Genomic DNA, 21,608 nt, shown 5'->3' on the forward strand with positions numbered 1-21,608 from the left:
CAAAATCAGGCCCCTAAATAACTCCCTGTAGTATAGCCTCAGCAAGCAGACCAGTGACTGGTTGACACTTATTCTGGGTCCACCAGGCTGTGGTTCCTGCTTGGCAGGTGAGCATTTATGCCATGCTGCCAATCCAGACTAGCACATCTGTGATGGCTGCCATCTTGCCCCCCATCCCGGAGATTGAATCAGGGACGTCCAGAGCTAAAAGCACAATCACCAACAGCTTAAGCTAAAGAGCCAAGCCGCTGGAGTTGTATGTCTCGTCTCTTCTGTGGCTTGGCACAGAGGGGGACCTGTAACAGACACTGCCCAATGGGTGGCACATTGCATGGGGAACCGTTAGCCCGCATGGAGTTGGGCCCAAGTACTTGGGGAAGCACATGTTGTGGGGAAGGCTGGCTAAGCATGGGGATGTGTATGTACCAGGGAGAGAGAAGTATCTAATAGGTGAGAGCAGGAAAGAAGTGAAGAGCAAAAGAAGCTGGTGTGCTTTAGGGAAACACTTGCACAAGTGCCTGCTGCGTTCTATAGTTAGGAAAGGCCTTTCTTTATTTACAGCATCCATTTCCATACAGGAAACTGCTGGAATTGTTCTAGGGATGCTGCCCACTTGTGCATGGAAGACATCTGAAGATGCAGCATCAGTCTGAATCATGGGCCACATCTTCAGCTGGCAGGAGATGGTGCAGCTGCATTGTGTTCAGTGGAGCTATGTAGATTTACAGCCAGCAGAGAATCTGGCCCTGGGTGTTGGCGGCTGGCTGTGTTTTAAAGCCAAACTGCCAGATCGTTGACACACATTCCTGCCTGGCTGATTTCCACTTATACCTCAGGAAGGCTAATAGCAGCTCCTTCTAGCAGCACTCCCCCACGGCGTCTATCAGTCAGGCATACAGCTGCTGCTGGCATCTAGGTGCCCGGAGCTCTCCTCCCAGAAGCATTTAATGGCCCAGAACACGAACACTAGTCTCAACTGTGCCAGGGGCCGAGCACCCTCTCCCCTGCCTGGAGCCAACCGGAATGCCAAGGGCTAGAGTCACAATGAACCTTAGCAGTGATGCCGAGGGTGGCCAGGCCTAACTTTTAGGTGCCTAGAAATTCACAGAGCCTGAGTTCAGTGCTTGGGCTCCCTGTACAGCGATGGGGAGAGGCAGGTGCCTGAGGCTGCAATTAACAAAAGCCAGCATGCGAGGCAGCTCCTCGCCTCAAGTAGCTAATGGCAGATTCCCAGCTCAGGGCTGTCCTCCTCTCTGGGAGATACGAACCTAAATCCAGGCTGCAGGGAGGTGCCTTCCTCTGCTTGGGATTCTTTGCTGCAAACCCTCTCTGGGCATTAGGTGTCTCTGCCATTTGTGGCAGGGGAGGGGCTGTCACCCACCTTGTAACTTTTAGCCCAGTGGTCATAACACTCGCCTGGGATATGGGGAAACACCCCCCAGTTCAAGCCCCTCCTCCGCGTGATGGGGAGAAGGAATCTCAAATGGGCTCTGCCATCTCTCAGATGAGTGCCCTAAACACCAGGCTATGAGACAGTCTGATGTGGGGATCCCTCCATCTTTCCTGTTGAAGCTGCTCCACTGTGGATTGTTTTTTTTTTTTTTTTTTAAAGCCATTGGCACAGGGTGACTGGAGCCTAGATCTCCCACCTGCCAGGCAAGTGCTCTAACCACTGGGCAGCACCCCCTCCTCTGGCCATTTTGGGTAACCTGGTCTATAGGGGCCGATCCGGTAGGCGAGGTCTGAACACGCTTACCGGATTGGGGCCTGCAAGTGAGTTAGGCAGAAAAGCATCTCGCTTACACCAGTTCATGCATCGCTCTGAGACTTAAGAATCCAGATGCCTGGTGTGGGGGTGCAGCGCAGGTGCAAAGAGGCAGGACCATAGGCACCTGAGCAAAAACGTAGGCACTGAGTGATTTTAAGTACCCATTGGTTCAGCAGAAGCTGATGGGGGTTTTATGAATCTACATGCCAACTGATTCTGGGATTTAGATTCTGAAGTCTTTGTCGATCCTGCCCAGACAGCCTCCTAGAAGATGCCGAGTGCCCTCCAGCTAAAAGCGTCAATCGTGCAGCAAACTTAAGCTTTTCATGGCTTCCGGTAAACAAAACCCCAACCAGATTTAGACAGACCGATGCTACACGATGGTTGAGGAAGGATGGATGTTCTCGTGACTACGGCATAGGCCTGGGAGTTGGGAGATCTGAATCGGACACAGTTTTAACAGTGGGGGTGGTTTATCTTTTGGTAATTGGTTCCAATAGGTAAGAGAAATTCTCAGTCCCTTGACTTCAGTGGGACTAGTTGCAAGCTTAAAGTTAGGCCCATGTGAATCAGGGCCTGAATCAGGATTGCACATCTTTCCAAAAAAGATGTGCTAGTTCAGACACAAGTTGTTGGGCTCAGCCTGGGGGACATGGGGAAAGTCAGCCTAGACTACAGGTAGAAGTTTCCAAAAGTGTTGAAGTCCCCTTGAAAATGGGATTTAGGCTCTTAAATTGCTTAGAACCAAATTTACAAAGGGATTTAGGTGCCTAAAGATGCAGATCAGTGACTAGTGGAACTTTCAAAAGAGCCTAAGCATGTTAGGCATGTTGGAAAAACGAATAGGTGCCTCTCTGCATCTTTGGGCACCCAAGTCCCTTTGCACACCTGCCCCTGAGGCACTTCTGAAAATTCTTCCCCTCCGTGATCACAACAGTCCCTTCTGGTCTTAAAATCTACAAAATGGGGGTCCAATTCCTAACCTTCTCACAGATTTCCTGCGGGGACCTTTGGCAAGTCACTTAATTTCCCTTTTGTTTCTTCATCTGTGAAATGGGGCCAAGGATGCTTCCTTACCTCTCAGGAGTGTTGAGAGAATAAATTCTTTAGTGTTTGTGAGGGACCTGGATACTACAGTGATGAGGGCTTTGTAAGTAACTAGATCTAGCAAGGTAGCATGCTACCAGGGGGAGGAATAGCTCAGTGGTTTGAGCATTGCCCTGCTAAACCCAGGGTTGTGAGTTCAATCCTTGAGGGGGCCACTTAGGGATCTGGGGCAAAATCAGTACTTGGTCCTGCTAGTGAAGGCAGGGGGCTGGACTCTATGACCTTTCAGGGTCCCTTCCAGTTCTAGGAGATGGGATATCTCCATATATTATACTTGCACAGTTGCCACTGTTTTATAGATAATATAAAATCTGTATTTATCTTTAATTACCGGTATATCTCTGAAAATTTGTCATAACAGAGCAAATGACTTTATAATGGTGGCCACTGTGTGTTTAAATGGTAGTTTTGTTATTTTAAAATCTCTTCTAATGGTGTAACAGCAAGGAGAGCTCTGTCTCACACTTTATTAATCCTTAATCATGCTCTTTAATATTCAGCTGATGCACTACTGCCTCTTATTTAAGAGCTAGATTTAACAGAAATGCTAGTGGGTGTGTTAGCATGGAAGTGAAAAGCTAATCGTAGTCTCCTGATGAAGACCAGGGTTTAATTTAAACAGATGCATGGCTGATGCAGGAGGGCACTAAAAGATATAGCCGACCCATGCTTTGCAGATTGGTTCCTTTCTTCTCTAGCTGGGTTCTTGTACTGCATTTCATTGCTGTAGGTTAGATCACCTTCCAGTCAAGCAGTAAGTGACACAATTAGCACTTTCACTTTCTCATTCGTTTGGTTCACACAAACACACCCCGCCAAATGGACAATTCTATGAGGCAGTGGGTTTTGTTAACTTTAGGTTTGCTGTGCTGTGTATTCGTTATTGAAATTGAAGACACGAACCTTACACTTGCAATGCAAAGTGGTGATTGCTGGAGGTGGTTCTTAGTTCCTGGGGAAATTGGTTCCACAGCCTTGGACCAGCCCTGAGAGAAAAGGGCAACACTGCCTCTGCCCAGGCTGTGCAGAGAATCACCCCGCCCTTCTGGAACTACCTCTGGGGACCCAGCTGGGATTGTAGCTCAGTGAGACTTCCAGAGCCTGGCTCAGTTGCGGTCACACCATGAGGGAGAACAGAAACACCTGCCTTTAAAATTCAACTGTATCTGGGGTTACCCCACCTGTATTTCAAGTTCCGTAATAGAGGACACTGCTGCGGGCCGGGGGGGTGAGCTCGCGGGGGTATTTTGGGGTGCTGGAGGGGTGTGTGTGTGTGTGTGTACTGGGAGATGGTATTTGGGAGGTGCTGGACAGAGTATTTGGGGTATCAGAGCAGGGGCGCCTCTCGGGACCGGGGGACCTCCCGCAGGCATGCCGCCGAAGGCAACCTGATTGCCACCCTCAGGGCGATCGGCAGACAGCACCCCAGGCAGGCGCTTGCTGCGCTGGTGCCTGGAGCCGCCCCTGTCTAAAACAACCTAGTTGTGCTAATAACTGAAAATGCAATGCTGCTACCCGGGGGTGTCCTGGAACAGAGGTGCGAAGTGGATCTGTAGAGAAAGGCGCACAGCAGTGGCTGATATAAGCTGTTTAGGACACGGGACAGGTGCCGCATCCATTCTGAAAAGCCTGGCCGAAGCTAGCACTGGGCAAGATGAAATGGGAGGGTCTATGGAGAGAATGATAGCCAGATGCTATGAAATAATGCTTGGCAGTAGAGAGGGGCTCAAGGTGCAGTGCTCAAGTCCAGGGCTGTCTGTCTCTGGAGTATGGCTCAGTCCAGGGTGGAGATGAGGGACCAGCGGTGGACATCTGGACTTGGATCTGAACTTTGCTTGAGTCGAGCTGCTCCCGCCAGGTGTAGGCTGGGGCTACTCTGCAGCTGGCAGATGGACGGGTGAAGAGATGTTGTATGTAGCTCAATTGCTGCTCTGCATAGCAGAGAAAAATGTACCTTGGCTAAGGGATACAGCTCCCAGAAAAACACCTGAATTGTGCTCCGAGGCCTGATTCAGTTCACAGTGTGCGCTTGACTTGGCTACATCAGCAGCTGCCTCTCTGCTCCCGTGATACTGTGTCAGTTGCAATCAGCTGAGACACGGGCACTAGCAGCCTGCTAGGTTTGAGCAAACGGGTCTGGGGGGCTAGTTGGCAGGATAGTCAGTGAATGGGTCCTTTGTCTCCGGAACTCACTCCACCCTTCGGCTGGATTGAGCCAGAGTTTGCTGAATTTCAGACTGTTGCTTTTCTAACTACCCGGCCTTCTGGAGAGAGGCGACAGTTTAGCCCTGCTTGGGTGGAAGGAGGAGTGACCAATTTTTGGCGTGTATCACTTTAAATGCCTCATACATGTTTCCCAGCATCTGTGATGGCCACATTGTATGGATCTAAATAAATAACTACTGTGAGTAGATAAGGAATAATAGAGAGCTTCTCTGAAATAATGAATCCCTTACTAAATGCTGCGGGACAATAGCCAGATAAGCAGACTGCAGATGAATGGGGAGATAAGGCTGGTTGGTGAAAGAATGAATTGCTAGATTGTTAGAGTAACACTCTTTGGCTATAGATTGAGGTGCAGAGAAGCTAAAACTAGACGAGAATCCCTTAATTTCATTCCTCTATGGTAACCATGCACCTGAATTGACCCTAGGAGGTGTGATACACACTGGCTTGAGTGAATGCCTCACTGACTAGCTAGGAGGAAAAGTCATAGAATATCAGGGTTGGAAGGGACCTCAGGAGGTCATCTAGTCCAACCCCCTGCTCAAAGCAGGACCAATTCCCAACCAAATCATCCCAGGCAGGGCTTTGTCAAGCCTGACCTTAAAAACATCTAAGTTCATTAGGCAGAAGCCAACAAAAAGCAGGATGAGGGAACGTGGAGAATCAATCACATGGTGTTGCCTGTGGAGGGGCAGGTGAAATGTTCCCCTAGCAGACAGCGGCTATATCTTGGTGCTTACGGAAGAACTCTAGAATAGGACCTCCTGGGTCATCAACTCTAGCCCCTGCTATCACAGGCAACCCCGTCATATAATCCAATTCCTAAATGCCCTGGGCTAAGAGAGCGCATGGAATAAATGCTGCCCCATCGGTGCCACCTCATGCCACTTTGCCAAACTGCACATCCACCTGCTCTGATGGATGCATTCTTCTCTGCACATCCTTTCTCTAGGGACAGAGAGAAAATGCTGGTTGGGAAGTTTTGGACAAAGCATTTTTTCTTGTTGGACAGTGTGTTTGTCAAAGCCAAAACGGAACGGGAAAGGGTCAGTTCTGATGAGCTTCCTGTTTTAAAACGAGTTGGGATTTTTTTTCCCCTCCAAATGGGGCATTTCAACATTTTTCAAATTGAAAGATCCATTTCTCATTTTGAAACAAGTTTTTGGTCTGAAATGTAAGTTAATTTATAGCAAAATACATAAACAAATACACACACAGGTCAAAATTGAAATGAAAATTTTCAATTAACCCAATCTGCATTTTTTGGTTCATGAAAATTTTTTGAGATTGTTTATACAATTTATCAAGAACAGGATGAATAATCTGTTGCTGGACCATGCTTTGGTTTGTTATGAAATATACTCGAGACCACATAACCAAAGTCAGACAGGTTTGTTGCTATGAGTATAGGAAAAAGGTTCGATATGATACCAGTCTCCGCAAAGCGTGGTTACGTTCATCTTATGCAGAAGGTGTGCCCCCAAAGTTACACCTCTAAAGCGATCTTTTTATACCTTACTTGTTTACAAGTACAACGTACTGTATATCTCATATGAAACTACATTTAACCAATCAGGTTTCTATCTTGTTTTTCTGGTGTCTTTGTTCTGAACACATGCAATCCAAATACCAAGGAGCATGAAGGCATCTTCTGGGTTTGTACTAGGGTAGAACAATCATATTGTTTGTCCTTTTCCTTTGGGACACTCCAGTACTGGCCTGTGAGAATAACTCTCTGCCTGTTGCCAGGGTAAAATACTCGTATGTCCTGATCCTGACAGCTTTCCTGTCTACCTAAGCCGAAACTTACTTCAGCTGATGCAAGGTATTCTGGGATACTTAGCATAAGGGCATGAGACTATAGTAAAGGAATAGGCCAAGTTAGGCAATATAACTGCTATAATATTTGTGCTTAATGCATGCCAATATTTATGGTGAGGATAATACATATTATTAATATGATCTATAATAATATCCACGCTAGCCAGCATATATTGGTCAACGCTGTTTTGTGATCGGAAAATTTTTTGAAATCTCTCTGATTTTATATATAATCCGATAGCCCTGTCCTCCTCGGGAGGCTGGCAGAGGGCCTGGCTCAGGATTAAGGTGAAGGAGGGAAGCGGATCCAGGTACAGAGTTTTCTAGGCTTGTTGCTCAGAGACACCTGGGATGATCTGCTTTGAGAGCCTGTTGCACTCGCGTACGTTTGACCCACCTGGGACCTCTCTGCTGCAAACCTAAGGTGCTCAGCTTGGTAATGAGTAATAACGGGACATTCAATCCAATCCCAGTAATGAGAGGGGGAAAACACTAGCGAGGCTCCGTGTCTCCCTGTCTCTTCCAGTGCAGGACCATTCTCTGCAGTATATTATCTAGCACTAACATCCAGTGCAGATTCCTTCTGCATTCCCAAATGCTCTTGCATTTTTTTTTTGCCTTCCTCTCACCACCATAGCTTTCTCCAGTGCCCATGCTGACATGCACGTGTATTAGTGACCCAGTGGCAACTGGGTCTTTTTAAAGCCGAGGGAAACAAGCTGGCACCGTGGCTTCCTCGGTTTAGCTTTTGGGGGATGACTCTAGTAACTATCTCTGTTTTAAGGATACGGGTCAAAAAGTTTGAAGTGGACCCTTTTTTTTTAATTGGCTCTGTTTTTGGGGTGCCCTGCTTGGCCTCTGGGGGCTGCTTTTATTTTAAAGAGATGCTGAGCGCTCACAATTCCGGTTGGAGTCAGTGGGAGCTGCAGGAGCTCAGCCCTTTTGAAAATCAGGCGCCTCACGCTGAACCCTTAGATAACAGAGCAATCGGAATCAAAGGCTACTTCTGAGGATCTTTTGGCCTAGACGCTCAATCTCTTGCTGCAGGAGAAATCCTGTTTCAACTGAACAAATATGATTCAACAGCGCTACCTGGTGGATAGGAGTTCCCGGTCTCCAAGTATCACCCTTGTTTAAATGGCTTGCCAGATTCTCAGTCATTTCTAAAATCCTCATGTGTCCCCTTTTCTGCCTGGATTTCCATTGTCCTGAAAGGTGGGCACCAGCTGAGGAGGGGATGTCACAAAGAAGGTTTTGTTTTGTAATAGGGCAAGTAAAACATACTTATTTCTCCAAAACGAGGTACAAAGCTCAGACCTGCCCAAGGCATGGCCTGTTCTAACGTGCAATAAATCAGCACAATTGCCAAGCTACATGTTATCGCTGGGCGGGAATGGACTATTTTGTTAAAGAAACATCGCTGTCTAAAGGGAAAGTGGGGCACTGGAAGCAGCTTTAAATGCACCTGGTGCCAGAGCTATAGAGCTGGGGTGTGTATGCGGGGGGGATGGCACTTGGAAAAGAGAGCATCTCTGGGAGGATGCACCGTGGAGCAACGTTGACAGATCTCCATGCTTTCCCTTGCCACTGAAACAGAGCCTATTGGGATGTATTTAAATTATGGGGCCAGACTCCCTGGCGATAAATCTGCCATGCAGAAAGCTGGTGCCAGGCTCCCCCTACTACCTAGTAAAATGGTGGGGGGTGAGGGGTGGCTAGCAAAAACTCCAAAGGTGGGTGGCTGCGGACTGGAAAGGAAGCACAAGGAGGTGCTAATCTAGGTCCTATGCAGTGATTATACTCCCGCCCCCCACCAGTGGGAACTCCATCGCCTTGGGGACATCAAGGCCCTTGCCCGCGGAGGGATGAAAAATGTACACCTCTGGTGCTTGCTGTAGAGAATCCAGTCCATTATGGCCCCAAGCCAGACACCTCCAAATTTTTCTGCTTGTGGATTTAGGTGTCCAGTGCAACTAAGTGGGAGAAACCCAATCCAGGTCTCCTCTGAGGTATCTTGCTGGTCCGTCTTAGCAGCTGCTCCATGTTTTCTTTCACTTGGAGAGCTCCATTCTGCAGAGAGTGCCGCTCAGTCATTTCTAAACTGTTGGCGTCAGGAAAGGCTGAACTAACATTGCAAGTGTCTGTAGCAGGGAATCCTGTTAAACCTTCCTCCTCTGTCTCCCCCCTTACGGCACCCTTAGGGCTTGATGGGTTGAGGGCCATGCTCATATGGGGTGTCCCGTGTCATGTACAACAAAAGCCCAGTGATGTGTACAGGGATCACGTGTCTCAAGTGACTTGGAGGCCTTTTCTATTTTTCTGCCATGAGAGTTTTTGCTATCCTCAGTCCATATAGAAACGGAGTGAATGGTTGCCATCACCCACACATGGCTCCAGTCATCCAAAGCTAGAGCTCCCTCCACAGTGCTGACCACTGCCAAAGGAAAACACAAGGGCCTTGTCCTATGTGGGCATAAAGGCCCGGCTGAGTTAGCCCTCCCCTTTGTAGTCGTGTTGACCCAGTTGAACAGCTTTCAGATCATTTATGCTGGTTGGGATCACTTGTACTCTCCCACCCTGGTTACAAAATGACCAGACCAAATGTTAGTTGTGTCCGTGGGTACTGAAGGGGGTTGGCGGGGGGGGAGGGTGTCAGTCAAGTTAAGAAGACTTGATTGAGCTGACTTGATTGAGACACGTTTTTCATCTCTATAGATAGACCTGCAGAGTTTGAAGCCTTTGATGGCGAGGCCTGGATTAAAGGGTCCAAAACCCTGCCGGGTGGTATCAGTTTTAAATAATGCCTAGAAGATCCTTACTCATATTTTATTGAAGCTTTGGTTTCCTTGTCTTGTGGCCTGAAATGCCCTTGGTGCCATCTTGTACAATGGCACCTTACTGGGCTGGGATGATGAAGGGCTCGTTAATATTTGGATGCAGCCCATGTGTTTGTGTGACTGACTGCGACTGACCGTTTTTCAGGACGAAATTGTAACCACCTTTTTGTAGAAGTAGCTTTGGGGCGTTCGGAATCCGAAATTAAAATTTCATTGATGAGTAGCCCCTCCTGCCAGCTGTGCTGGTGCCCTCACAATGCTATTTTTAACATGCTAGCTTGCTCAAAGCTGGCATGTAACCAGCCACCCTGGCTGGTAGGTGGTTTTCCTCTTCCCCGTCTTCCACTCCACCTTTGCCAGTGTTTTTTTCTAACCCATCTAGTATGATGTCCATTATATGCACAAGACAGCAGTGTTTCTAACCACTAGACACTGTTTTCATGCAGCTCCCCTAACATAAATAATTAGTTTGACTCCCCTTTTTGCTGCATTCAGGGTGGAATAACGCTGGCGTTCAGGAAATGGGGCTGTAGAAGATGTGAGCCACGGAAGCCCAGAATCTCTTAGTGCAGTAAAGGCTCGATTCACACAGGGGACGTCAGTGGGTTGGAACGCTGAGCCCTGCCACCCAGTGGAATTCACAGCCTTGATGGCCACTCCGGCTCCCCAAGCCGTGGAGAGTTGGACACCTTGGGAAGGGATTCACAGAAGCCAGCAAGCTGACTGGGGAGCTGCCTAGGCTAGCCAATACGATGTGCCTAACTCTGGAGGCACCTACCTCTGCTTGGGATTCTCAACCGTGATGCCTCTTCTGGTGTTAGGCAGACAGCCTATTACAGCCAGTAGCCCAGGGGTTGGGGCACTCATCTGGGATGCGGGAGACCTGGCTTCAAGTCCCTGCTCCAAATCTGGCAGAGCAGGGATTCAAACTTGGGTCTCCCCCATCCCAGGGGAGCGCCCTGACACTAGGCAGGGGGGACTGGGACACAGGCCAGATTGGTTGTGTGTGCCGGTTAGGCATGCTCAGAGCACGCCTACTGTGTTGGGCTTTGCAGGCGAGAGACCTAGGGGAGTGCTGAGTTTGAGAATCCGGCTGGAGTTTAGGCGGCCAGCAGTTCGGCCGTGTCAGGACTTGGGTGACTTTGCACATGCCCACTGGCGGAATCCTCGTTCTCCAGAGCTAGGTGGGAGCAGAGCAGTTTTGTGAACATCAGTGGCAACTAGATATGGGACTTGGGCACCTCCATCCCTTTGTAGCTCTAAACCCTTCCAGACGACTGTACCCCTTTCAGTGTCTGATTTGTCTTGTACCCCAAGTTTCACCTCACTTAAAAACTACTTGCTTACAAAATCAGACACAAAAATACAAGTGTTCCAGCGCACTATTACTGACTTTCTCATTTTGAGTGTTGCATTATTGAACATGTAGCTACGTGTATTCTGGCAGGGAGTTAGCTGTCATCCGGCCCCTTACCAATTCTCGCTCGTCCATTCAGTACATGCTCCACGCCCAGCAAGACACTGTATGTAGGTGTAATTCATAGATTTAATGCCATTCAGGACCATTGTCTGTAGCCTGACCTGCACAATGCAGGCATTATGGAAGTTATTTGCTGAGTGAGTGCTTCCTTTTGTCTGATTCCAGTTGTGGCAATGTCAGGGGGTGAGCAGAGATAAACGCGATGTGCTCCCTCACACAGAATACATAGCTGTGTAAGGGGACAGGGTGGTGATCTCAATTTTCTAGACTGAAATGAATTATGGTATTTTAAATGGCTACTTTCCTGCTGATCCTCCACCCCCTTCCAACATCATGGATGGATTGTAGTCCTCAGAATGCGTATGCTAAGCATCATGTTCTCGCTATGGCCTCAATGAGAGAGGAAGGTGCTGAGCATCTGAGATTGCAAGGCCCCTTGCAGAATTGGGCCCAGAAGACAAATCTTCCTATGCAAGTGACTCCAATAGTGAGATATAGAGAAACAGCATGTGGCTGAAGGATGAGTTGACAAACAGACTTGGCTAATGTAAACTCTTCCAGGGTTTCTGTGTGTTTGCCCAGTGCCTAGGTGCTTGGTCCTGATCCAGATTTGAGGCCTCTGGGCTCTACCAAAATTCAAATAATAAACAGGGTAAGTTTTCCAATGAGCCTTTTTTAAAAAGTTGTACAATAAGAATCATCTTGCAAAATTTTAATGTGCACATTCATGCGGCGGGTGGGGGGAATCTCTCACTCACCAATCACCATGGCTGAGTAGATGGTGCCTAGGCTAGTAGTAAGTTTGCAAAGCTGCTTAGAATCCAGGCTGGAACATCCAGTGTCGGCTGAATGGCAGTGGGATAGAAGGATACATGATACTGGGAGAGTCTGCTCTTTCCACAGCTAAAACCCCAAAGTAACTCCACTCACACACACCAGGGCTTCCTCTGAAGTCACTGGGGTTATGATGGATTTACACCACAATACTAACCCGTTGATGTTCACTAGCCTGTGAGATTATTAGGCAGTATAATTATTATTAGAGTTAGTGCACAATGACTCATGGGATTGTGGGAGACTGAAGCCAGAGGCAGGTATGGGCAGGCTCACAAAGGTTGTCTCCGGCTTAACAGTTTGTCTGTTAGATCTTTGTGCTGTTTAATCACCGTTCTTGGGCTGCGTGCAATGAGATCTTTGTGTGTCTACACTGCATGCTAAACCCAGGCTCTGACTCAGGTTTGAGCCTAAGCCCCTCCCCCCTTCCGTCCACACACAAATATCGGTCTGATGCGGATCAGCAAGCACTCAGGACCTAAGTCCTAGGACCATCCGAGGGCTTGGGTTGGAGCCTGCGTATTGCTGTGACAGGTCCAAACCCTGTCATTTTGCAGTGTGGAACAGGTCCAACAGTGGACCTGAGTCAGGTGGTCTGTGTAGTGTAGAATGCACACTAAGCCCATGTCCCACAGACCCAGGTTTACAATGCAGTGTAGACATACCCTAAACACTGTGACTTATGAGAGAGGAGCAGCAGCATTAAAACCTCTCAAACAGATGGGAAATGGTCATAAAGCAGCCCTTTGAAATTCCTTATCTTGCAAGGAGGGAGAGCGTCTCTGTGTAAAGAGGCTGTGTTATCCAATGGCATTCAGTCTGCAGGGCAGCTTTAATACGTCAAGTCTGTGTGGTTACTTTGAAGAGCGGGAGATGTGACTTCTCAGCGGGTGGGTGGGCGGATAGGCTGGTGGTACCAGTTCAAATAGTTAGACCATGTTAATGGCAGAAAAAGATGACTGAAGGGGAAAAATCTGATGCTGTTTAATGCATTTTGTTAATACCTGTAAATACAGTAGTACTCAGGATCCCTAGTCATAGGGTACAGCTAGTTCCTGTACAAACACAGAACAAAAAGACAGTTCCTGCCCACAAGAAAGTTCACTTGGGTTACCCCCCCCCCCCCCCCCCCACACATCTGTTTTAATGGCCAAACCCAACTTTGGAATCCCACTGTTGTTAGCAAACTGCCACCTGCCTTTTGTGCTATTCCTCCAGCATTGCTCCTTGCCTAGTGATTCTGGATGAGAAGAAAAGGAGACTAGGAAAGCCAAGGTTGGTTTATTTTTTCTTTTCAGAACAGTTATGCCACAGGTGTAACTGAACAGATAAGCGCTGGGACAGACTGACAGGCAGCAATTTGCAATAGGCTTGGCACATAAATACAGCACTCATCACCTCTCTCGTCTTTCGAGGTACCTGGCCCCAAAACCTCATGGCTCTAAACGAGTTTTTCCATGCCCTAGTTCTTTTCAGTATATTATTAATTAACCTGGCCGAGGCACAAACACACACGAATGCAAAGGAGGCGGCTTTAACCAGGCTCGATTAATGCTGTTGAGTCGTACATCTGAATGTGAGCTCAGTGGGACTGCTGACTTTGTTTTTTAAATACCACAAGACACCTCAGTCTGGATCATTGCATTACAGTACAAATAAAAACAGAAAACAAAACCACATCCGCATCATACAAAGTGGGAAGAAAATGAGAATCTAAGTATTTACAGAGCAGGGCTGGGAAAACCACAAAAATATTTACATAAAAATACATGAGCTTGTCAGCATATACATTTTACACCAGTTCACAAAAAAAAAAACCCAAAACAAAAAATCCAAACATGAAAATAAGACACTCTATAAATTAAAGTGAAGGGAATGCTGAAGGTAATCCTAAGGCTTTCTGGGATTTCTCTCTCGTGTGGCTTAGGGCAAAAAGGGTCACATTTTTACAGCAGGAAAATGAACTGCAAAAATCACTGTTCGTGTTGGTTTTTGCAAGAATGGTTGCACACACGGGGGTTACTGTGTACACCTCTTTAAACTACACCATGTCTGTGGCATCAGACTTCTGTAGCACATGGTTCTGGAAGAGTGTCACAGGCCCTTTAAAAAATAAATGGTCAATGCAATTTTTCATTCAGATTTTCTAGCACATTACACACTGTTTCAGTCGATGCTTTGTCTACATACCAATGGGATGAATGGCAAGACTACACACAAGGGTCTGTCCCTTTTATAGCTAAAGGGAACAATATATTTTTCAAGTTTATTTTGGTTTTGTGTAGCAATTTGCTACACCTGTGCAATCCTCACTGATATCCCCTCCCCCCCAAGTGATAAGCACAAGCCTATTACCTCTGTAAAGACCTGTAGGCACAAAGTTTTTACTGTCATATGCATATAAGTTTAAACCTGATCAGACGTTTTAAAATCAGAACCGAAGTAGATGTGACAAGGCCCACGCCTTGATTGCGATCTCAACATCTGTAGTCATTGAGAGCTTTCTTTACGGGGCCACATTCTGCTCTGAGTTGCAGGTGCAAATCCAGAGCAGATCTCTGCACCACTCCCAGAGCAGAATTGGGCCCAAACTCTCTCACATGGTAATGAGAAATTAAGCTGAAAACTCAGCAAGTGGCAATAAAGAGGCAGGCAGTGATACAGGTATAGGAAACTTGCCACGTCTGCTATTGCTCATGTATTCTTACTGAGGTTACACTTAGACAATAAGTTACTACAGATGAGCAGAACCTGGCACATAGTTGGTACATTATCATCCTAATTTTTTTTCCCCAGCAGGGGTCTCCCCTCCCTACCCCATTCACTGATGGGACTACATGCCATGTTGTGCATCATACCCAACTACTACTTGGCCCAGGGCCACCTGAGACTCTAGAACTCATCTCTATTGTTCTTGAATGACCTGGGGCAATTCCCACCCCCTCTGCAGTGGTCCCCATTCCTGAAGAATGGACACTGTTGGGTGTATAATCTAATGAATGGCGTGGGACTATTTTCTCTAAGGGCCATCAAGTTCCAAAATTTAACCACAGTACAAGAGCAGAACTGCATAGTTCACTATATGGCTTTAAGGGGAAAAGAAGGTTCAAAATATTAGCAGTGGAGTGCCTGTGAAGGGTTCATGTTCCTTGCTTGCTGCTCTAGTCTCACCCCTTCATTAGGGCACTTGCCCTAACCCTGGAGTAGAGTTATCAGTTGGGCTCTTACAGGGCTGCTGGCCCTCCAATCGAATGTTGTAAGGCTGGGCATGGGAGGAAACTAGGGATAAACTTGTTCCCAAGTACATTAAAGGGAAGAGGCTGAATGAATGTCTCATGCTGGAACAAAAAAGAAAGATCCCTGATCTTTAAGAGGGCTGTTATCCGAGAGATGTGAAGCCATTAATCCGTTTGTCTACATAGGGAGTTAGTCTGAATTGACTATTTCCTGACTAACTCCATGCGTGGATGCTCTTATTCCAGGATAAGAACACCTGAGTTAGTTTAATCCAGGGATTAATCTGATTTGGAATAAAGCACTCTTATTCTGGTATATGAGCATCCATCCATGGAGGTGAATCAGGAATAGCTGGTCTGCTCTAAAGTCACACCCTACCTTATTCCAGATTAGTTTCATGTTTAGACAAGGCCCTAATGATGGGGTCGGTTGTTCACTTACGGGGCCATTCCTGGATGGTGCTGAGGGACCTTGACTTCCATGGAAACCAATGATAGTAGGGTGCTGTACAGACTGTAATGCGTGAACAATGGAGCAGGCTGAGATCCCAGGCTCTCTTGCTGCTACTGCTCGTAAGGAGTGGAAATAGTTGGGAGATGGTGCTTACGCTCTATAGGAGCAGGCCAGCTTCAAGGTAGGCAACAAGTGCAGGCAAAGGAGCAGAGATGTTCAGTGTTCGAGGGAGCTCAGTTCAGCTGTCTCATAGGGAGGATTCTTTGGGTAACTTAAGGCCAATACAGAGAGGTTGGAAGGAGAATTAAGGCGCTGATGGAGGGAGAGAGAGAGAGGTTTGACAGGCTGTCCTGGTCACCTCAATCCTGAATAGCCTGAACCAATGAGTTTGTTCCTGCCCCAAATCCAGAACAAGGGAGGCTGACACTCTGGAGCAGCAGAGGGGAGATGAAGTACTAAGTTATGTTTAGAGACTAGTATTGGGACTTGACTGAGTACTGCAGCTAGACGCCCCTGGACAGATTGTATCAGGAAAGCCAGATTTACTAGCAGAATTGGCTAGTAGCCCAGAGAGAATGGCTGGTCCACTAAGTGGCTCTGTGTTTTCAGCTAACAGCCCTTTCCTGCTTTATCCTTTCACATACCTCCCACCTCCCCCCCAAAAAAGAAAGGAAAAGAAAAACACCCTCTAGTTAGTTACAAGGTGAATGATATTGAGGTAACCTAGATCACAGTGCTTTTTTCCTGACCGCTAAATTTATTTCATAACATTTAGGAAAAACTCTCTATATTAAACGTTCTTCTTAAAACAATACATTGCACAATAAAATCAGACCATAGGCTATCCTAGTTAAAACAGACCCAGAAAAGGCTATGAGATTAAAAGAACCAAACTGCTAATGACTAGGTACCTATTAGAAGTGTGTTGTTCCCTTGTGAGCACTGACAGGTTTTTATTATTACTTTAAAAGCCAAAAATAGCAATGAATAAAACACTTGTTCTAGGAGGCTCTGACATGAGTTACTTTAATAATCTTAGCTATGCTAGCTCCAGGACTTTCAGCTAAGAGAACTTCTCAGATGCTTTCTTTAAATAAACCCTCTGAATTTCAAAACAGGTAGAGAAGTTGTGTGATCCAACAGTACAGGAAAGGTTCCCGTAGCATGGGTGAATTCTGAATATTTTAAATGCTAAATGACAAGTATTTTCTAGGAAGCCCTGTCTCATAAAATGTATGTGCTTTAAGGTGGGGTTAAAATGGCTGTGAATCCACAGAGGCTGCAGATGAAATGCTGTCTCGTTTCTATGAAGTAGGGAAAGCATTTTAAATAGGCAGGGCAACACCAGGAGTGTGTTATAAAGAGGTGCATTGTCCCATCCCTTCACCCTGCCCTAATGCCTGAATCCTGGTGTGAACGACACTTGCAATAAGGGAGGCAATGCTATTTCATAGCGCCCACAACACGTAACTGCTCTGTACTTACAGCAACTCACTGTGGGTGAGGCAGTACTAAAAAGAGGGCCTCATCCTGTAGGCTGAATATGAAAGTCAACAGGCGTTTTCCTGAAGTAAGGACTGAGTTATTTGGCCCAGAGCAACTCCATGGTCATGCAGCTAAGTTGGTGATTATGCAAGTTGCTCCCAGCAGGGAACCTGTGCTCTAGTTTATAAGCTGGACACAATCATCTAGTGTCATTGTAAATAGATGGTAGTTTCAGGCCAGCTAGGACGTGCAATTAAATAGCTGGTTCTGTGGGTAGCCTGTAAGTAAAGAGGAATTAGCATGAAATATGTATGGTGCTCAATCACCTGTGCCCAAGAGTGTGCGTGGCAGGGGAGAGGGTGGGTTTTTTACTTTCAAAGGTAGAAGTGCTGCCCTGGCTCGCTTTGCTTTCAAAACTCGTCTCCATTTATAGTATCAGAATGAGGGTGAATGCTGGAGTTTCAGTAAATATCCCTTCTCTAGCTAGAAGCTGCTTGTTCAATGAGCCTTTAAAAACCAGACTCTGTTCTGTAACAGCTCTGTGACCTGGCTTGGGGCCAATCTCACTCCCACTCCTACTTCAGTGGGAACTAGATTAGGCCCAGTTACCCCTCCACAATTTTCAAGGGGATGCAGAGCACCAATAATCTAGGAGGAAACAAACACTTTGAAGCTGTCCTTTCCCCCACCGCTTGCAGTGTGTTACTGATTCAATCTGAAAGGGTCAGGACAGAGATTTCCCCACGGCATCTCATTCAAAGGGTAAAACCTATCCATGCAACTCCTCTGATGTTGGGAGAGTGACTGGATATGCTTGGGAGACACCAAGAGAAGAGCTGCATGCAACCACCAGCCTATGTTAAATCAGGGGAAGGAAACCCCCTTTTCTCTTCCCCTCCACACCATGCCTCTTTCAGATCTGCTCTGGGTCCTGGCTCATCTTTTCACATGCCAACACAGCCTGCATGATCATTCCAACCTCTCAAATGACATGAAAGAAAACTATACACCTAGGACAAACATTGAGTGGTGAGCCGGTGGCAGGGTTGAGAGTGGGTTTGCTTTGCTCATGAGGGTGGGGGGGTTTTTTTGTTTGTTTTTTGTTTTAAATTTTGTCATTGAAAAAATAAAACAGTCCACTGTCCAGCAGAGGCTGCTTAGGCTCTATCCCTCCTTCCCCCAAGCTCACTCGGCATGGATCTCTGTTTCCGGCCTCTGCAAACACAGCTCTGAAGGGAGGAAGGCCCCTTGGCCCAATGCTGTGGCATATGTCCTACTGTGTGAATGGGGAAAGCCAGGGGGCATGAACGCCCCTCCTCCAAGGTAGCCCCCTCTTTGGTGCTGAGGCATGGTATGGTAATCCTCCAAATTATCGTACTGGGACACCACTGTCAGACTGCTTTGGCGTTTGCCAAGGGTTTGGTATGGGTACAGGAGGCCGGGGTCCCTGTCCATGCTCTCCGGATGCCGGATTCTGAGGCTGTGGCTCCGTTCTGGCTTGGGAGGCGGCGCCATGGGTTGGACGTGGTGCTCCTCCTCTTTATTATAGCAGTCTCTGGTGTGTTTCTCGGCAGGGGCTATTTGCCTGACTCGAGGCCTTTCCAAGTCTGGCCGGTCCTCTGCCAGCTTCACCTCCTTGTGGTTAGGTCGCAGGGCCTCCTGTCCGGCTGTGACGTACTTCCCACCCGAATGCTGGAAACCAACAGGCTCCATGGGTTCCTGGCCACCCTTTGGCCTGTAGTCTGGGTAAGTGGGCCCATTTTTGGATTCCGAAGGCTGCCGATGGCTTGCTTCCTGCTGCAGGTGTCCCCTGTGCTCTGTAGCGTTGCAGCCTGGCTCGTGCAGCTTTCGACTCCTGGTGCTGCTCTGCTTCTGGGGGAGGGAAGGCTTCTCTGACTGCCCATTCCCATAGGCCCCATGGTAATGGGTCCTGTCCGGCTCCGGCTCGGAGTGCTGCAGATAGTAACGTTCGTCCCCTTCGGGGGTGGCTGCCTTGGTTGGATACCTCCCTTCTTTCCCTTCGGCTACAGTCAGGAGACCAGTTTTCCCAGGATCCGATTTGCTGCGGAGGTGGATGATGTCCAGCCCCCCCAGCTCCTCCTGCAGCAGAGGAGTCACGTTGTCGTACTGGGACATCACTGGCCCTTTCACTTTCTGGCGTGAGCGGCTCTCCCGGCGGATGGACTGCAGGCGGTATTTCTCCATGTCCTCCAGGTCCCATGACATGTATGTGTGCTTGATGTCCGGGGCTGGGGGCACATCTCTGCTGATAAAGCTGTGCTCTTTTCCTGCCAGGTGGCTCATCAGGCCTCCCCGAGGATAGGCAGGCAGGCCGGGATAGCGGTACAGATTCTTATTTTGCAGCCTGGAGGTGTAAGATGCAAAGTCTCGGCTAGGAAGGGGGTGGAAATGCCTAAGCCGCATCGTGCTGTAGGGGTCCAGGTCATAAAACCCCCCGTCTGCTGCTGTGGGGTAATAAGAGGAGCCAGACGAGCTGGAATAAGGGCTATACCTGTAATGCACGCGCCCATTCTCGAAGTAAGGCTGCAGCTGAGTGACGTGATAATCTGAGTGGGGCTGGCATGGCTTATACTGATAAAGGGGCCGTGGGCAGTACACTGGCTCGTCATCGGGAGGCACCTCTGTCCGCGAAATGGGGACGGAGCGGATGGTGGAAGGGGTGGAAACGTGCAGTGACTGCACCCGGCGGATGGTGGGGTAGGGTGGAGGCTCCTCCGCATACCCTGTGCTCCGCAGGGTGGTAGGGCTCATGGAGGACGCGTACTCCACGCGGCTGCGAGGCTTGGAATGATGGGCTGACGTGTTCTTCCCTTGGCTGGCATAGGCGGTGTAGCGGGGGCCCATGGAAGTGGGCGTTTCCGACCTGGAGGCGTAAGCTTGGTGCTGGTCGGATTTGCCGTGGTAGGAGAGATGCGGCGGGACGCTCTCTGGCCTGTACTGATGGACGGACGCTGGCTTGTGGTGCAGATAGTTCTCTGACATGGGCGGCTCAGGGGTGCTCTCTGGCTTGGGATGGGGCAGATATGCAGACTGCAGAGAGGCGTGCTTGGGCGGTGGCGGTGGGGGCAAAGCCTCCTCCACAGATGATGGCAGAATGGAGGAAGCCAGGAAGGAATGGTAACTGGAGGTATTCACTGTATCCATACTGTTGGAGTGCATGGCTGCAGCTATCTTACTCTCTAGTGTTCTCACGGGTGGGATGGGGGGCGCAAAGCCATAGGAGGAGTGTGTGGGGACCGATTCCGAACGCAGGTGCAAAGAGGGAGCCCTGACGTTCTCTTGGGACTTTTCCAAATGGCCCTGGTGGGACGCAGCGGTGGATGAGGTACATCGGATAGCGGAGCTACTTTCGGTGACAAAAACTGGAGCAGGTTCCGCTAGTCGAGGCTCAGGTGGCTTCTCTGGAGGCGGTGCTCCTCGTACCTAGTATGGAGAAACCACATAGAGGTTAGTGTGTGAGCATCCCTCACCCTCCACTGCAGAGTCTCTATACTGGCTACCCATATAATTAGCTCTGCTGAATGTAGCCCGCTCCCCTACAATATAGCCTGGGCTGCTGTTCAGTCTGTGCAGAGCTGTTTGTTTGTTTGAACACGGGGGCAATGTTGTCTTTTGAGAGAGATTTTAGTGATCTTTGGGACATGCTACAATTTGCACCTGTTTTCCCCAGGCTTAATGGGGACTAGTGGATGGGCTGGGAAGTACTGAGATTGTTCATTTATTTCTGTGACCATAAACTGTGGGGAGAAGACCGTTGTCAGTCTGTGGTCTCTAAAGACCAAGTGGCCAAAACGTTTTGTACAGAGCCTAGAACACTTTGACAGATGGCCTTTATAAAGGTATGTATTTTAGCACAGGCAAACCTTGTTTTGAATATATTTACCTAGCTCTGAGTTAACGCATGATCTATAGTAGCATAACAGTACCGTACAAATAAATATTTAACTTCCTCTGAATTAACAACGCTATTCCTTAGTCTGTCTCTGACCATTATTAGATTCCAGGGGTGTGTGAATGCAGTTGCTCTGTTGGCAAGGCTCAAGTTGGTAGCATGTAACGTTGTGATGTCTAAAGCCATTTGAGCCTACATCCAAATCCCAGGATTCAGGGCTGTTACTGAACTGTGCCAATAACTGGCTAAGGGGAGAGCCCAGCACTGTTAAAAATACCATCCTTAAGAAGAGACATGAAATTAAAAAAAAATTTCGGGTCGCTTCTGCTGGAGTTTCAGAGCACATCTGAAATAGAGTAAGGGGTGGCTTTGAGATTGGTGTCTTAACTGGCATTCCCTAAGGCGTGGTCTTGTATTCAAAGCTATGTCTAAATTACTCATTGCACA

The 21,608-nt window shown here is 48.0% G+C and overlaps 1 protein-coding gene and 1 long non-coding RNA gene across 3 annotated transcripts in view; one reads left to right on the top strand and one right to left on the bottom strand.

The window, feature by feature from the left end:
• The window catches only part of LOC135976094 (uncharacterized), an 84,441-nt gene that overhangs the window by 36,825 nt on the left and 26,008 nt on the right, over positions 1-21,608 (top strand). The window lies entirely within an intron of this gene.
• Positions 13,042-21,608, bottom strand: part of ARHGAP32 (Rho GTPase activating protein 32) — a 410,242-nt gene continuing 401,675 nt past the window's right edge. The window contains 1 exon segment of the mRNA XM_042851949.2: positions 13,042-20,692. Within this exon segment, the coding sequence (XP_042707883.2) occupies positions 18,434-20,692 (2,259 nt within the window). The 3' untranslated portion in view covers positions 13,042-18,433.

Source organism: Chrysemys picta, chromosome 16 (assembly GCF_011386835.1).
Source record: "Chrysemys picta bellii isolate R12L10 chromosome 16, ASM1138683v2, whole genome shotgun sequence".
Classification (NCBI taxonomy): domain Eukaryota; kingdom Metazoa; phylum Chordata; order Testudines; family Emydidae; genus Chrysemys; species Chrysemys picta.